We start from the raw sequence: 17433 nt of genomic DNA, 5'->3' as shown, positions 1-17433 counted from the left end.
AAACCTTGACAGTAATATTTTGTATACAGTTTCCAAGCCAACTTCCTGTTCTAGAGGAAAGGAAAGCCACACCACATTCTCCACATAGGATCTAGGCACGAGGAAATTCTCGTAACTTCCAAGAGATACTCTTTTCCAAAGCTTTGCATTTCCCCGAGTGGACGGTCTGGTGCACCTTCTCAGCTCAGCCGCCCTGCTTGTCAGATGCACAGTACTGTGAGCCTTATTTTCCCAACACCTCACTTCTCCTTTTCTTCTCGCTCTCCACCACCTGAGCTGCCTGCCTCTCCCTCTCTCCTGTCCTTCCGCAAGTCCAGGGCAACAGAGAAGCCACTGAAAGGCCACCATAAACAAATCTTGCTGCTCCCAGCAAAGTGGAGGAGGACAGGTGTAACTGAGAACAAAGTTGAAATTAATAGTGAAAATGAGGTTTATCGGTGTAATCTGCAGACTCGGGCCTTCCCATCTCCTATTAGCATAGATAACAGAGTTGTCTGTGTAATGATAAAGAAGCTGAAGACAGTTTCCCATAAATCTCCATGGCTTGTCTCTAGCTTCCCTGGCTTGGGTCGTAAGAATACATCATCTTCCCAGGCCAGCTGCCATTTTCCCCTCTAAGCTGCTCCCTTCCAGCCCTAACCAGGAGCCCACCCAGAGCTCATTCTCACATTCCCTGCTCTTCCAGTGTCTCGGGAGCACTTGCACAGCATGCCTTCTCTGGTCCAGCTCACTTTGCCACTGGAAGCATTTTACATTTACCTTCACCAAATGAAATGCTGGAAACCTTAGACACACTCCTGCCCAAGTACGGGCTTCCAAAGGGCCCAGAAATGTCCTTAGAGGACTCACTTTTCTCCATAATAAATGAAACAACTTATCATTTCAAATGTATTTTTGTAGAGCTCAGAAGCTACCAGAAAGAGTGAAAAAAAAATTCATGTTCTGAAGCCATGAACTGCCTAAGTATTTTTCTTCTGCTTTTGACAAAACCCACTTCTTAGCTTTAGTCTATGAAAAATACTATGTCCACATAAATTGTTTTTAAACCATTAAGTTTCATAATTACAGCACACTTTGCTCCAAAATTGGAGTTCTTCATACAGTATGTCTTTTCTTTTTACCACAGATGACTTAAAAATTCATGGTAATTAAAATTATACCATTTTACTGAACTAGTTTCAGCAATAAATGATGGTAATAGTTGTAATAATAAAAAAAGAATAAAAACAGGCATGCATTCAGCACCTACTAAATATGCTGAACTCTCTTCTATTATCTCATTCACACTTCTGGCTAACATGTTTTATAGTTAAGGGCACTTCTGAGATACATGGACCGCACTCTTTGTCTATAAGTTGGCATTTCTTCTTACAAAGGTGGTTGAGGTCCTTAGTAATGAGAACATCTTCCCAAATTGAGTAAGACTTTCACTTGGGAAAAGTCTTCAGGTGACCCCTTCCAAGCTAGAGGATAGAAGAGTGTGACAGACAGAGTTAGCCTAGAAAAACAGCCTTCCTTGGAATTTTCTATCATAGCCCAGTTCTCATGAAGATTGGGCCAGCAAGGTTCCTGGGACCCTCTTCTGAGCAAAGCTTAGGGCTTGACAGTCTCAAGTTGAGTCCAGAGTGCTCTTCATAGGGAGAACACATATTTGGTGGGTCCTCTACTTCCGTAGGGTCTGGACTTGTGGGGTCTGGACTCAGCCCCTCTCTTCTGTGGGGTCTGGACTCAGCTCCTCTCTTCCGTGGGGTCTGGATTCAGCCACTGAAGACCCCAAGTCACTCACAACCATTTCTAGTAAGCAGACTACACAGTGAATTTTTTTTTTTGTCAACATTGAGATAAACTTTTAAAAACTGAGAAACTACCCCCAGTTATTTTCAATTTCTGAAGTCATTTAAGGATGCTTTGTTGTGTTGTGTTGTTTTGTTTTTTTTAATGTGAGGGGTTTTGATGTTGTTGTTTGTTTTTTTTTTTTTTCTCTTTCTTTTTTTTAAGTTTCTTTGGAGTCAGGCTGTTCAGCATGAGTGCATCTTAAAGGTAGCGACAGTCACTAGTGAAGCCTGGGTAAGAAGTCTCAGAGGGATTGTGGTGGGCAGTTAGTCCCAAACCCCTTGCTTTACAGCTGGAGAATCAGCCCAGAGGAGTGAAGCTCTCCCTAGGGCCTAAGTGGGGAGCTGGCTCCCAGTTCTCCCTGGTTCATCTTGCAGGGAAGCTGCTCTAAGGCAACCCTCATAAGCCCAGGCCAAAAGGAATTAGCAACAGTTTACAATTCAAATGCCTTGGCTGAGTTCTTTGTAACTACAGTTTTAGAGGGAATAAGAAAGCTGATGAGCAGACTTCAGAGCTAACCATTCCTAATCAACACAGGTGACTGACAAATCAAAGCAAAGGAAGGTTAGTGAGACAAGGGACGCACCAGGAATGATACCGCAAACTCCAGGTTATTCTGAAATTCTGTGCGTGCCTATGGTATCTACCAAATCAGTGGTGAGGAAGCTCAGAAGGCACATGATTCTTGTTTTATATTTCCAGCCCAACTTCCCTCTCTGACTTCAGTCTAAAAATGATTGCATCACACCAGTGCTCAAAGAAGCAGTATTCACAATAGTCAAAGGTGGAAGTGACCCACATATCCAACGGGTGAGTAGTATAAATAGAAGGGAACAGGACTGTACATTAGGAATGTACCAATACCTCCTATAATGTGGATGAATCCTGAATGCACACGAGAAAGAAGACAACAGAGATGACAAATATTGTGTGATTCAGCTTACACGAGGACTCTAGAACAGAGAGCTTCACAGAGACAGAAAGAGAATGGGAGATGCCGGGCCTGAGGGCAAGGGGACATGGGAAGTCATCATATGCATATGCTGGTACAGAGTTTCTGCCTGAGATGGTAAAAAGGCTGGGAAATGAGGTGGTGGTGGTTGTAAATACCACTAGGCTCTATACTCAGAAGAGCTTAATACAGTAAGTTTTATGTTATATATTTGACACCACAACAGTCAATCCAACCCTAAATTTTTATTCTTTTATTACCACATGTCTTCTCAAGACCTGCTTCTAGCCAACTGCACCAGTCATGTATATTCATAAACACAGATCCCCAGCGTCCCACAAGGGCCACTTTGTGTCCTGCAACAACCCTCCACAAATATCTACCCACCCTAAGGCCTCCCACCTGATGATTCCAACAAGGAGGCCCGACGTGACCAAACACTCTGACAGAGTCCCAGCCCAACCTTGAAGTTCTTACCACGGAACACAGATTTGTTGCACATACTTTTTCTTTCCCTATAAGGAAAGCTAAGCTCCTATACCAGGATGACCTCAGGAACCTCTCAACTTCTCACCCAAGGCCACTCCACCAGGCCCACAACAAAGAGAGGAAGTCCATGCGTGGCTATGTAGGCCAACCACATGGCACACCGCACAGTGGGTATCCTCCATAAAGATGCATTCAACTAGAATGCAAAATCTTTGTACCTTTACAGGACAGAGGACGTGATAAGCCAGATGTAACATCTGCGACTTCTGAGGGAAGGACAGCTTTTCATTTGCCCTTAAAAGAATCCATTTCTCATGCAGCAAAGAGAATCTGGGAACATGATTATTTAGAAATAGATAGCAGTGGCCAGAGAATCCCAATGCATCACCCAGGCCTGCCAGGTGCCAATCCCATGACGCTGCAGCCTTTCGTCAACTTTAACATACAGGCTTTTGCGCCTTCATCGTAGCAACAAATCTCGTGGTTTGAGAGCTCAGCTCTCTGAGTGGTTCAAGACCTCAAGAGTTTCCCGTGAAGTGACCACCAGGGATCCCTTTCCACCGCCAGCACACGTGGACATTTAGCACAGATAAGCTGCCACTTGTCAGGAGCCCCCTTGACATCATTCCCTTATGCATCCTAAACACACACGTCAAAATCACGCTAAGATATTTAGAGGCAAACATCTTTAGAATGCTGTTTTGTTCCCAAAGTACTTAATTAGCAGACACATGGAGCCAGAGAACCACCCTTGAATACACATTTTAACCTCCGCATTATTCTTTCTGGAGGAACAAATTTTCCTCACTGGATAGTCAAGAGTTGATGGGGCACTGAAAACCAACAGTCTTGGGTGTCAGTCTGCAAACTGAGGTCCACCTTTCAAGCAGGTTCCATCCACCTTTTCAGGTAACACCCCCTTGTCATCAGTGGACTAGTCTGTCAAATGGGTTTTCTCCATTCATGGATAACAAGAAAATGCTCCTATGGTCATGTCTGAACTTTTTTAACACCTCCCAGCGATCTCCTGCACCTTCCTCCCACGGCCAACCTCAGACAGTTGTATATCCAATGGTGCATCACAATTCAAATGAACCCATCTTTTCTCTAAGCAGAAAAGTGGCCTCCAGAGTAGCTCCATTTGAACCCAGAGGCCAGAGTGCCAAATGGTGGGCTTGCAAACAGCAAAACTGACTTACACAACCATGGGTATGTGATCCCCAGGTCTGGCATTATGGGTTTCATTCACAGGCCCAGACCCGAGATCATCTGTCTCTTTCAGGTATCATATTTGCATGCTGGGAAGCACAGATTGGCTAGGGATCTGCACATATTGATGCCCCTACAATCTTCGACCAGACACAAAATGTCACTTGCAGCCAAGGCTTGTCACGCACAATGGTTTTCAGTGAGAGTGGAGAAGTAGCTGCTGGCTGGAGTGACTGACCATGTGGGGTTCCTTACAACTTGTGAATTTACACACAAGAGAGGCTGGAATGCTTGTGAAGGGTGCCTCACACAGGGATTTCACACCCCACCACCACTAGTGGCCAATGGTGCTTCAAGGAGAATGGCAGATACCATTAGGAGGTTCAGATGTGGACTCCAGTGGCGTGTGGTAAACTTCTGCCTCCATCCTCCCTCTCCCAGTCTGCATCCCCCACCCCAGTTGTGTTTATACTTGGAAGGAAGTTAACAGTGAAACAGTAGTCACCGGGCGTGCTCAGTTTTTGACAAGCCTTAGTCACTCTGTACCCAGCAGAACAATTCACATTATATTCCAAAGCCTGTGAAGACTGCCACACACGCTAACACTAAAATGCCAAGAGCTCCACTTACCTTCTTTATTAAGCCTCATAACCTCCCTGCTTTTGCCACCCTCTTTTCCAGCCTCTTCTAAATCTACATCTGCAGATGAAAAAGAAAAGGAGAAAAGAAAATGAGGAAAAAAGGGGGGGAAAGCCAAAGTCGGGGGGGGGGGGAGTGTTTATTGGCAAACAGATCGATATAAATACTGTATCTGAAAATCTTGCAAAAATTGACAATGCAACATTTTCTCCCGAGTCCATCTACCTGGCCCAGATAGGTACCAAATAAACTATGCAAGCAGCAACAGAGTCGCCTTTTAAACAGATACCACCGTGGGGCTGCGAAAGCCCACCCCGCGGGCTGCCTGCCCCAGGGAGCTGGACACAGACAGACAGACAGCCTTGCTGGCAGCCGGGCCTCTCTGTGTTCTGATGGTATGTGTCTGTGTGTATTTATTTAGAGAGAGAGGGAGAAGCATGGAGGACGCCGGGGGCCACTCTCTCTCTCACACACACACACTTTTCCCAGTGGCTCTAGGTGAATGGAAAGGTTACAGGATAATAAAAGGAGGAGCAGGCGGTGGGGTTCTTACTGTCGGAGCAGTGTAATTTGGCGGCGTCGATCCAGGAGGACCAGGGTTTGCCCAGAAACGCCTCCGGACTGGGCACTTTGCGGTGCAGTGTCGCCATTGCTGTTCCTTCTTGTTGCTTTTTCCCTGTTCCTTCGGCAGCAGCAGCCGAGAGACACGGGATTCGAGAACGCTCCGACGTCATCTTCGGAACGTTCCGACATTGAGTGCTCTGCGAGAGGGAGGAGGGCGGCGGAGGAGGCAGGAGGCGGGGCGCGCTCGGCCCTGCCCGGCCCCGCTGTGCTGCGCGTGGCCGCTGGGGGCGCCAGAGAGGCGCGGAGTGAGCGGGGGGCCCCGAGAGCGCTCAGTCAGGCTGGCGGAGCGCAGAGCGGTGCAGAGGCCGAGAGGCGCGCGGGTTCAGCCGGGCAGGGTCGCCTCGAGCCAGAGTGCTGCGCACCGCCGCCTTGCCCAGCCAGCAACCCCGCAACTGGAACGACCCCGGGCAGAAGTAAAGGCGGCCTTTCCCGCAGTCGCCACTGGAGGACCCAAAGTTTTGCCCGCTGCATGTCCCTTCCTCCCGGGGTCCCAGTCACCTATCGTGCGATGTCGCCGAAGGATACCCGGGGCTTAGTGGGGACCAGATCGGCTGTTCTGCACCCCTCCACCCCAACCCCCCAGGGCAGGGTGGGGACTCTGGCGAGTGCACCTCCCACTACCTTACCACCCTGTCTCTTCTGGTGAGCCTTGGAACCCGGTCGCTGCACAGATTCCTTCGGGAGCCAGAAGCAAAGAGGAAAATGACGTGGCTCAGAGAAGCAGGTGAGTAGGGGCGAAGGGAGCGGACATCCCCTCCCGGGCTGCGGGGCAGGCAAAATTCCAAATTCAGTTTGGCTCTGGTGACCCGGAGCGTCTGAGCGACGCGTGTCCCCGCTGGCAGAGCCACCGCAGAGACTTTGCTCCGCAAACACCAGCGCCTGAGCGAGCTCTACGCTCTTGGGGGAGGAAACCTGGCCCTTCCCTCAGACCCAGCGCGCTTCCTACCGAGCGTGCAGGGCGGCAGGGCCACCAGGCATCCCACGGGAACCCGACTCCCCAGAGTGTGGACTCCTGGTGCTTTGAGATGTCCCGACTGACCCTAGGGGCAGGTAACTGAGACCTTTTAACATCTAGTGTTATCTCTTTAAAATTGTTTACTTAGTAGGAATTTTCTACATAAACTGTAAAGACACCCTTACCCCACAATCAATAACTTTTCAGTGTGTCCAGCATCCTTCCATTCTTACCGCTGCTGTTCCCGAGAACCCTTTGGCCCTACACCGAAGCGTTGCTTGATTCTGAGATGTATTCTGGTGGGACTGGGACGTCCTGGCACTCGGCACCGTGCACCTCAAAACCAGCATTAGGATGGGGTGATGAAGGGAGGATGTGCAGGCTTGTTTCGGCTGTCATGTGTGTGCAAATGGGCCTGCCTCGGTTAGCTTTCTTGGATGAATTGCTAGCTAAGGGACAAGTGGGTAAGGAATTCCTATGTTAAATACTTGTAGTGTGGGAATTGTGTATCATACTTGACATCTTACATAAGCCAGGCACTGTTCTTGTCATTTCTTCATCCAGACATCTTTTCAAACAACCTTGTTTCTCATGGACCAGTTGTTCACACACAGGGGGACCGGGAGACCCAACAGAACTGCAGTTGGAGAATGATCAAGCTTAATTCTTCTGGGAGAGCATGACACATGCACAGTGATACCAGTATGAAAGTGGTGTGGAATTTCATGGCTGAGCCAGTTCCTTGGAGGAACTGGAAATGAGCTAGGAGTGATCAGAAAATGTGTCATCAAGAAAATGGAAACTGCTTTGCATCTTGGAAACTGGAAAGGATTTATAGTAAGCTGAGGTCTGGTCTTGCCAAGGAAAGGGGACCACGCAGAGGCTCCTTTGCGCATAAGCGCGTGTGTGGGTGCGGAATGTGGCTTAGCTGTGACCTAGTAGGACCCTGGTTGGGAGTTAGCTGGAAGCAGCTAGGGAAAACCATGTTCCATTCAGAGGAAATGTCCCCAGAATGGTTTGATGTTGTTCCTTGACTTAAATGAATCCATCTATCCCATCTGCCTTTCTTCTTGCTAAATTTCCCTGAGCATCAGACGTTGGGGGAACTTTGCTATACCATTGGTTTTTCTAAGAGTTCTCAGCATCAGGAAAGCAAGTATACCACCCACCTTGCTAGTTGGACCACGTTGCCTGCTCTTTCTTGTGCTGCTGTCTGGTGATGGATTAGAAACAGGACTAGCATGAAACACCCCAGGAACACCAGCTGGAGGAAGAAAGGAATTCCAGGCCTTTGCTGACTAATAACACTAGAGCCCCAGCCATAAGCTGACGTGATGAACACAGATTCTGCTTATAAGTAAAGTTCAGGAAACCAGGACATCTGCACTCTGACGGGGTGGGACTGCCTCCATGGGGATGTCATCTGCCTTACAATCCCCTTATTCCTGGCAGAGCCACTGGACTTCAGTGCCTCGGGCTTCTGGCCACTGTGGTGTACAGACGACTTCTCTACTCACTATGGACCAGACTTGGTAGATCGCCAGGGCCACACAGGAGAAATGGTAGCCCTTCTTTATCCCTCAGCTTGAATGGGAGGAAATTGAATATTGATGTACAAATTGAAGCAAAGCCAGCCTCACTGTTTAGTGTGGTTGGGGCGGCTGTTTGAGGAGGAGGCCTGACCCAGGGCTTGAAGTCAGTGGCATCCACTGCAGTTTGGGCATTTGGTTTTGAGATCCTGAATCCAGCTAAACCTCTCCTTCTTGTTCTGTTAAGTGGGCAACAAAGCTGCTGTTCTCTTGAGATTACTATATTAGGTGAAATTAGGGGTGCTGAGCCCTGGGCACGAGGTCTGATGTGAGTCGTCAGACACTTTTGCTGTGATTCCCCTCTCTCTCTCTCTCTCTCTCTCTCTCTCTCTCTCTCTCTCTCTCTCTCCCTCTCTGTCTCTCTCTCCCCCTCCCGCTCTCTCTCTCCTCCCTCTCTCTCTCTCTTCCTCCTCTCTCTCTCTCCCTCTCTCTCTCCTCCCTCTCTCTCTCTCTTCCTGTCTCTCTCTCTCCCTCTCTCCCTCCCCCCTCTCTCTCTGTCTCTCTCTCCCTCCCTCTCTCTCTCCCTCTCTGTCTCTCTCTCCCTCCCTCTCTCTCCTCCCTCTCTCTCTCTTCCTCCTCTCTCTCCCTCTCTCTCTCTCTCTCTCCCTCTCTCTCTCTCCCTCTCTCTCTCTCTCTCTCCCTCTCTCTCTCCCTCTCTCCCTCCCCCCCTTTGTCTCTCTCTCTCTCCCTCCCTCTCTCTCCCTCCCTCTCTCTCTCTCCCTCTCTCTCTCCCTCTCCCCCCCCCCTCTTCTCTCCCTTGGTTGTTTCATTAGCTTTGTTTTGTTTTGTTTGTTTCTGTTTGGTTTTTGTTTGTTTGCTTGTTTGTTTTTTGAGATGGGCTATTACACCATAGCCCAGGATAGCCTCACACTCAGTGTGACCTCTCAGCAATCTCCCTGCCTCCGCCTCCCACACTGGCCTATAGTTTCTTCAGTCAGGATGCATGAGATGTTGTGAGTGGCAACCGGAAGTTGGAAAGAGGCCAGCACTTGGATGTGACTGCTTCCAGTAGAAGCTCTGGAACTTCTGTCCCAAACGTTTCTGGTGTGGCAGCCCAGGGTAGCCCTCCCAGCATATGGTGAACCCTCTGCAGGAGCTTTTCCACTGGGAACAAAGCTACCTTTGCCTCACAAAAACAAGGGCCGATAATGGAGAGCAGAACAGGATCTCTACACATTGTTTTTGTCTTCAAGTTTCTTGCTTCTTACAAAAGAAGTTGAATATTGGCGTCTAAAAAGTGTTCTGCTTCTGGTAGTGAAATGATAGAGGACAGATCCTACCCCGTTACACGGCCCCTGGGTGTTACCTCTCCTGCCTTAGTTACTCTTCTCTCTCTGACAAAGCAAAATGAAGAGAGGAAGGATTTTGTGGTGGTTTGAATGTGTCGTTGCCAGTTGGAACTGTGTGGGAAGATTAGGATGCGTGGTCTTGTGGAAGGAGGTGTGTCACTTTGGGGTGGGGTCTTTGGTATTTCCAAAGCCCAGCCATTCCCAGTTAGCTTTTCTGCCTTGTAGCTGTATCTCAAGATGTGAGCTTCCAGCTGATACTTCTATGTCATGCCTGCTGCCATGCTTCCCACCACGATGGCCGTGGACTCACCCTCTGAAACCGTGAGCTGCAAATAAACCCTTTCATTAGTTGGTCTTGATGTCTTAGCACAACTAGAACAGGAACTAAGGTGGGTTCCGTGCAGCCCACAGTGGAAGGGGGTACTAGTCTGTCAGGGCAGGGATGGTGGGACAACAGGACAGCGAGGCAGCTTGTCACATCCTGTCCAAACTCAGGACTCAGTGCCAGGATGAAACTGGTCCTCAGCTGGCTTTGTCCTGTTTATGAATAGGGCCTACCCACCCATGGTGCTGCCCACATTCAGAGTGGGTCTTTTCACCTCTGTTTAGCCTAGAGGCTTACCTCCTAGATGGTTCTGAATAATATCACATTGGCGACCAAGACGTGCCATCCACTCCTGTCCCTAGACCTGGTATCATTTTTCACACCATTTTCAATACACTTGCTGACACCTTGATTATTAGAGGTATAGATAATACTGTTGTGTGTTTAAAATGTGAATCACTTTATTTTGTGGTCATTTTTCCTGCAGATTTTGTTTTCTTTTCTGTGTTTCTGTCTGGGAGTATGTACACATGTACTTATGTGAAGGATAGAGGCCCACACTAGATGTTGTTTCTCAGGAGCTTCCCACTGTGTTTTTTAAAACAGGGTCTCTCATTGACACTTGGGGCTCACTGATTGGGCTAGGCTGGCTGCCCAATAAGCCCCAGGGATCTGCTCATCTCCATCACCCCAGTACTAAGGTACAAGCATGTGCCACCATACTCAGCTTTTAGATGGGTTCTGGAATTCTAGCTCAGATCTTCACAAACCTTTCCTGACTGAACCATTTCCTCAGTCCTGCTTTTTCATATGTACTGTTACATGGCATTGCATTTGGAATAGCTCATTCCTTTTGATGGCTGCATAGTATTCCCTGGAATGGTCCAGAGTTCCCTTAGCTGTTACCTAATTGACAGATATTTTAGGGTTCTGGTTTTATGAAAGACAGGGGGATCAGCACTTTTATTTTTATACATGCTTTGTGGGCACAAGAGGGAGTATTTCTATCCAGAATCAGAATTGCCAGGTACATGCACTTTCCATTTTAAGAGCCTTGCCAAATCACCTTTTAAAGTGGCTGAGCAGTCCAGACTCCCATAGCTGTGTAGAAGTGTGCCCTTCTCTTCACACCTCATTAATGCTCAACGTTTTCAAAATGCTAGCTGCTGGCACTATGAGGGGAATGTGTCTTATTCGCTTGCATTTCCCTCAGTTTGGGTGCTTTTGAGCATTTTTTTTTAATGTGCATTTTATTCTTTCTTTGAACTGCTGTGACTGTTGATTTGTGGTTGGCATTTTGAGGCCTTTGTATTGATTTGAGGGAATTTTCTATGCCTTCCAGACACACAGCACTTCTGCCTGCTTGGAAATGGTGCCACTTTTCTCCTTCTATCTGTCTTTTCCAAAGGGCTTAGACATCTGGGTCTCCTGGAGCCTACCGCTTTGTGTCTTGCTTAAGGAAATTGCCCATCCTAAAGTCCATGAGTCTTACCCTCCAGTTTCTCTTTATGCTTGGCAAGTTTTTGTTTCACATTTAAATATCCAAGTTCTTTTGATGGGTAATATAAGGCAAAAAGTTAATGTCCACTGGCCCCTGGAAGGCTGAGGCAACAGTATTGAGTTCCAGGCCAGCCTGAGCTACATAGCACGATTCTGTCTCACAAACAAAATTTAAAAGCATCTTAGTTAGGGTTTTATTGCTGTAAAGAGACACCATGACCACAGCAACTCTTCTGAAGGAAAACATTAATTGGTGCTGGCTTACAGTTCAGAGGTTCAGTCCATTATCACCATGACGTGGCATGCCCATGGCAGCATGCAGGCAGATATGGTGCTAGAGAGATAGCTGAAAGTTCTACATCTTGATCCATAGGCAACAGGAAGTAAACTGAGGATCTTTGGAGACCTCAAAGCCCACCACCAAGTGACACACTTCCTCCAACAAAGCCACACCTACTCCAGCAAGGCCACCCAACCGTGCCACTCCTTACAGGCCTATGGGGGCCAATTACATTCAAACTACCACAAAAAGGTTAATTTCTGGTCTTTCCAAGTTGCCCTTGGCACCACATGCTGCAGAGATCCACAGCACATGCGCTCAGAGCTGTGGGGTTTGAGCTGTCCTCTGTGTGCCATCACATGGGCGTTTCCGCCCAGGACTGCCCCACCATGTCCTCATTGCCCCCATTCGTGAGGCTGCCTTGCTTCCCTAGCACGGACTCAGGATTCCACCTGTGTGTCAGTGTAGTCTGTGACCCATGACAGATGTCACTGTGGAGGTAGGGAAGCTGGGGGGGGGGCGTATGGGTTGGGGTGGCATGTGGACATGCCCACCTGCCAGTCATCCCAGATGGGAGAAACTGGGGGCATGGGTACAGGAGAGAGAGAAGTGGGCCTCCGGTAGAGCTGGCTGCTTGGGCTCGAAGAGGGGACAGGAAGTGGAGAGAAACAAGTGGACCCATGGCTTTCAGTCAGACCTTCAGTAGCCAGGAGAGTGTCTGCTGGAGTGACCACTGGTGGCTCTGGAGTCATTCCCACCCAGTGCCCAGTTGGAAGGTTTTCTGTATGTCATTTCATTTCCTGATTTAAGCTTTTCATGAACAGTCCTGGCCACAACTGCGCCCTGGGGCATTAGGTCTCGAGTTGACACTTAAGAAAGGGTGGGAGCACCCAGTGTTCTCTCACACCAGTCCTGTGCAGAGACATCACTGTCATGGTGAGAAGAGGCTCTGCCAGGATGCAGGGGCAGATGCTACTCAGCAGTCAGCACCTCCTGACACCTTTCGCTCATGAGGTGGGGAGAGCCTGGTGTTGGCAGCCAGTGTCAGGCTTCCCTTCTCTTCAGACAGTGAAAGCCTAACTTCAGCCATGGTTTTTATCACACCCCACCATTACAAGGGAGACCCAAACCCTTCTCATGGACATCATTTGAAGAGCCAAATAGTGCTGTGGTTTGGAAGGTACCTGTGGAATTAAAGGGAACATGGCTATGTAAATATGGCATCATTCTAGGCCATTGCTTTCCAAATGGAGGGCTGCTCAGTGCTTAGGCACAACACTGCAGGCAGCCCTTATCTCCAATGCGTGGATGATGAGATTGAGTCTACAAGGGACACTCCTTCCTGCTGTTTTCCCCAACCCCCTAGTTGCCAAACACCTGCCCAGTGCTGCTGCAGTGCTCTGCACAGCTGTGCCTCTTCTCGCTATTCACATGACAGGCATCGTAGATTTCTTATGACAACTTGCCTGGCAGATGGTGGCGGGGTGACATCGGGAATGTGCAGATTGTCTTCTACCAGATGGAAGGTGTTCCTGAGGCTTGTGATGGACTAGATGGGCCAGCAGGAGAGATGATTGTGCATCAGTCACCAGCTCCACTGACACTTTGCTAGAACAGGAGTCACCCCACTGTGACCATCACCACCATGTGACCACCACCACAGAACGGTGCCTAGGAAAGCCTTCGAGCTGGCGATTTCCCAAGAGCACTCTCATGAACGAGAGATACGGTGCCTTGGGTTATGGAATATGATGGCTTTGGTTCTAATGCCGGTTAATTTCACCCTACATTAGGCTAGGAGGAGACAGTGACATATACATCAGCTTAATAAATTCAACAGTGGGAGGATCAGCACCTGTGTTTTCAATTACAGATTGATCCAGATTGATTGAACAATCAGCATTGCTCCACCAGCGATGGAGTCCAAGGACTGGCACGGGCTGGACTCTCCTGAGAGGTGGGTGTTGGAACATCAGTCAGCTGATGGGCTCCATGTCCCTTTGTATCCAGGGAGAATCAAATTATGAGTAAAATGTCACTGTGAGGTGAGCACAATGACAGCAGGGGCTTGGCATAGCCTGCCCTACTTTGACCCTCGTGCCAGTACATCCCCCTCTACACAAGCCCTCGCTACTGTTCAGCTCTCACTTTGTTCTCTGTCTTTAGTGTGACTCAGCCCAGGGCCTTTGGGAAAAGACCATGTGATTGTTTCTATTAAGAAAGCCTTACTTAAAGCATGGTGAGGCTTGCCTGAAATTTCAAAAAGATCACAAGATCAAGGCCACCCTGAGCTATGAAGCAAGACCTTCTTTTTAAACAAGAAAAAAGCAGCAATCAATATTTTTTCCTAAGTAAGTATTCTGGCATTCAGATAATGATCTGCTGAAGGAATTATCTCATTTAATGTCATGTTAGAAACTACCCCAGTTAGTCTGTGGTATCTCAGGGAATAGCAACCTCATTTTCTAGAATTTTCGGAGAAGTTGGCCAAGCTCACCTTGCCTGATAGACAGATAAATGACCCAGGGGACTGAGTGGGACAGTGGCCACCCTGAGCAGCCAAGGTTGGGGAAAAGAAACCTGATCTGAGCAGGACGTGCCTGACTGATATAAATAGATGGTGGCATGGTAGCCCAGCACTGCAGATGGGGGCAGTGGCCACCTTAGCAAACAGCTGGAGACACAGACTGTAGGTCCCCCAAACCTAGCCCTCAGTGGACAGCAGGCAAGCCCTGGGGAGGCCCAGACGGGGTGAGAGAGAGCGTTCTATGGGGTCCCGACAACAGTCGCTCAATGAGGTGATGTGATGTGGGTAGGAATACAGTGTTCTCAGTTGACGCAATTCCCTGAACAATACTGACTTCAAAGGGCTCAGATGAGGCTCCGTCTGCTGAGTGCCTCTCTTGCATGCAGAAGGCCATGTGCTAGAACCCAGCACTGGATGGACCAGATGTGGGGACACCGGAAATTCAAGGTCATCCTCAACCACACAGGAATTCAGGTTAGCCTGGGATGCACAAGACCCTGTCTCAGAACAAATAACACTTCTTTCAAGAAGAAGTCTTAAAATTAGGGCTATGATGATCCAACGTGAGAACGATGCTTTCTCAAGACTGTGACACTCGGTTACAGCCACTGAAGTGACAGAAGCCTTACAGCTTGGTGGCCCCATGGAAGTGCCTGTCCTCAGGCATTCCTAGACGGACAGAAGGCAACATTCACTCAGGGTAGGTGAATAAGAGTCTCAGAGAGGCCTGTGCTGGTCAAACCAACAGCAAAATCAACAGCTTCTCCTTGCACACCCAGTGTTTTAGCTCAGAGGGTAATTCTACCGCAACCACGATTCTGAGTGATGTTCTTCAACTGTTTTGTTTATTCTGTAGAGGTCGTTGGCCAACAGCGATGTCCCGGCTAAAGAGCATTTCCCAGAGTCACTCCCTACCTTTCTGCATGGAGAGCAGTTAGTGCCAAAAAAAAAAAAAAAAAAAATTCCGAAGGAAGAAAAGGCATACCTGTGGATGATCATCAACCTAGAAATAAACGTTAGACTTTTGACATGTTGGTAGTGGATTGGTATCCACACAGTATCTCTCTACCATATACCTGTTGATCATGTTTATAGACATTTACATCCCTGTTCTGCAAACCAAGACACTTTACTTATTACAGCAATCCATAGCTACATATATGAACATTAATATAAACATACTATATAATTCATATATTTAAATCTATATACCATAGTAGTTAATATAGGCTAATAAAATGGCTTTTTAAACAATCACAGTACAGCATTGCAATGAGTGTTTATTGTTGAACTATAACATCTTTAATCCCCAATTATGAGTGTTTAGGTTTGATTTTTTTGAGCTAGGGATCGAACCCAGGGCCTTGCACGCTCTACCACTGAGCTAAATCCCCAACCTAGGTTTAAATTTTAAAATGTGTTATTGACAGTTATAATGAATGTTTTATGTAGCTAATTTTGTAGAATAATCCCTGATTATTCAATTCATTTATTTTCTTTTTGGGGTGGTTTTAATATATAGCTCAAGATGGCCTGGAATTCACTAAGTGGCCCCAGGCTGGCCTTGAATGTGTAGAAATCCTCTTGCTGGGATTACAGGTGTGAGCCACCGTGCCTAGCCCTCTCTGGTTGTTTTTTTAAAGAGGCTTTTCTGCAAATGAAATCACTATGTCAAGGGAATATACATTTAAATTTTTGAAATTGCTGAACTTTTCTGAATGTGTCAGAATTCCTATTTTCCCATAATCTGGGCTATATCAATCTTAATTTCTTGTTTTTGTTTTGTAGAACTGGGGACTGAACCCAGGGGCCACACACATTCCAAGCAAATGCTCTGCCACTGAGCCACAACTCCTGCTCTTTCTGTGTGTGTGCAGGGTCTCACTGCCCAGGCTGACCTTGCACTGTGTAAGACAGGACTTGAAACTGTAATCCTCCGGCCTCAGCCTCCCAAGGGCTGGGATTGTAGATGAGCACCACTAAGCCTAACTAGTTATACGTTGTGGGGGAGGGGGTTCGAGACCAGGTTTCTCTGTTTGTTTCTAGCTGTCCTGGAACTTGCTCTGTAGACCAGGCAGGCCTCAAACTTGTGTGTGCCACCATCACACTTACATAATTTTTAGAGGACCACACTTTTAACCTGTGGAACTGTCAGAGTCTTGCCTGATGCATTCAAACCCTAGAGTTCCATTCTCCAATATCAGAGCTGTGTGAAGCTCAGTTTTTATTCCTAGTTTGGTGGGTCCATAGCTCCCTCTGAAAGCATTTAGTCACTTTGCAAGACGTCACTGCAAGTAAGAATGGGTTGTACTCATTCTTTTTCTCTACCGAAATGCTGTGCACCAACCCCCCCCTAGAGAGGGCCAGCATGAGAGCTAAAAGGACCAGCTTGTGTGGGTTTTGGGGGTTTTGTTTTTATTTTTGGGTTTTGTTTTGTTTTTTGTTTTTTACTTTTTCAAGACAGTGTTTAGCTTTGGAGCCTGTCCTGTAGACCAGGTTGGCCTTGAACTCACATGGCAGCATGCACAGCAGGAGCTGAGAGCTGCATCTTGGCCCACCGATTAAGAGAAAGAGAGAGAGACAGAGACACAGAGAGAGAGAAAGCCAGCACACACAAGCCTAGGCCTGGTGTGCACTTTTGAAACCTCAAAGCCCACCCCAGTGACACACTTCATTCAACAAAGCCATGCCTGTTAATCCTTCTAATTCTCTCGAAATTTCTACTCCCTGGTGACTAAGCATTCAAGTCTCTGAGCCTATGGGAGCCCTTCTTACTCAGACCTCCACAGGAAGTATTAACATGTGCCCTTTGTTCTAATAACATTTTCTCGAGAGTGGGAGAGGGAGGAGGACAGCTTCAGATGGGCTTCCAGATGGGCTGTCCTGAGATCCAAACCCAAGTGTTTGGAATTTAGCTAGAGTCATGGCTTGGACTTTAAACTACGCTGACAACTTCCAACGAAATTATTTCCTAAGTCAGAAAAGGAATCCACATTGAATACAGTAATTGTGCAAAGGCCCTAGAGCTCAACGTCAGCACAGGTGTGACACGACAAAGCTGCCAGCAAAGGTGACCTGAGCCAGCAACTGGTCTACAGAGCAAGTTCCAGGACAGCCAGAAACAAACAAAGAAACCTGGTCTTGAACCCCCTCCCCACAACGTATAACTAGCTAGGCTTAGTGGTGCTCATCTGCAATCCCAGCCCTTGGAAGGCTGAGGCC

At 47.8% G+C, this 17433-nt stretch overlaps 1 protein-coding gene and 1 long non-coding RNA gene across 15 annotated transcripts in view; one reads left to right on the top strand and one right to left on the bottom strand.

Annotated features, from left to right (window-relative positions):
* Nucleotides 1-6990, bottom strand: part of Atxn7l1 (ataxin 7 like 1) — a 227567-nt gene extending 220577 nt beyond the window's left edge. For 5 of the 11 annotated variants that reach the window (XM_036205547.1, XM_036205548.1, XM_036205552.1 and 2 more), the window contains exons 1-2: nt 5676-6602; nt 5114-5182 (exon numbers count right to left, since the gene is read on the bottom strand). In XM_036205547.1, coding sequence (XP_036061440.1) covers nt 5114-5182; nt 5676-5856 — 250 coding nt within the window. In that variant the 5' untranslated portion in view covers nt 5857-6602. Of the gene's footprint in view, nt 1-5113; nt 5183-5675; nt 6631-6934 lie in introns of those variants that run through there. The other 6 variants (XM_036205553.1, XM_036205554.1, XM_036205560.1 and 3 more) reach the window with 4 other exon arrangements.
* On the top strand, nt 5972-15173 carry LOC118595214. 4 transcript variants are annotated; one of them, XR_004946493.1, is made up of 3 exons: nt 5972-6470; nt 13558-13641; nt 13851-15173. It is a non-coding gene; the product is annotated as an uncharacterized LOC118595214 (long non-coding RNA). The 4 variants fall into 4 exon arrangements; XR_004946494.1 differs by having other exon boundaries at nt 13558-13729; XR_004946495.1 differs by having other exon boundaries at nt 13558-14035; nt 14598-15173.
* Nucleotides 15174-17433: the final 2260 nt, after the last annotated feature.

Source organism: Onychomys torridus, chromosome 14, assembly GCF_903995425.1.
Source record: "Onychomys torridus chromosome 14, mOncTor1.1, whole genome shotgun sequence".
Taxonomy (NCBI): domain Eukaryota; kingdom Metazoa; phylum Chordata; class Mammalia; order Rodentia; family Cricetidae; genus Onychomys; species Onychomys torridus.
Note: the sequence above shows the minus strand (reverse complement) of the source record. Positions and strands in the feature narration are given on the sequence as shown.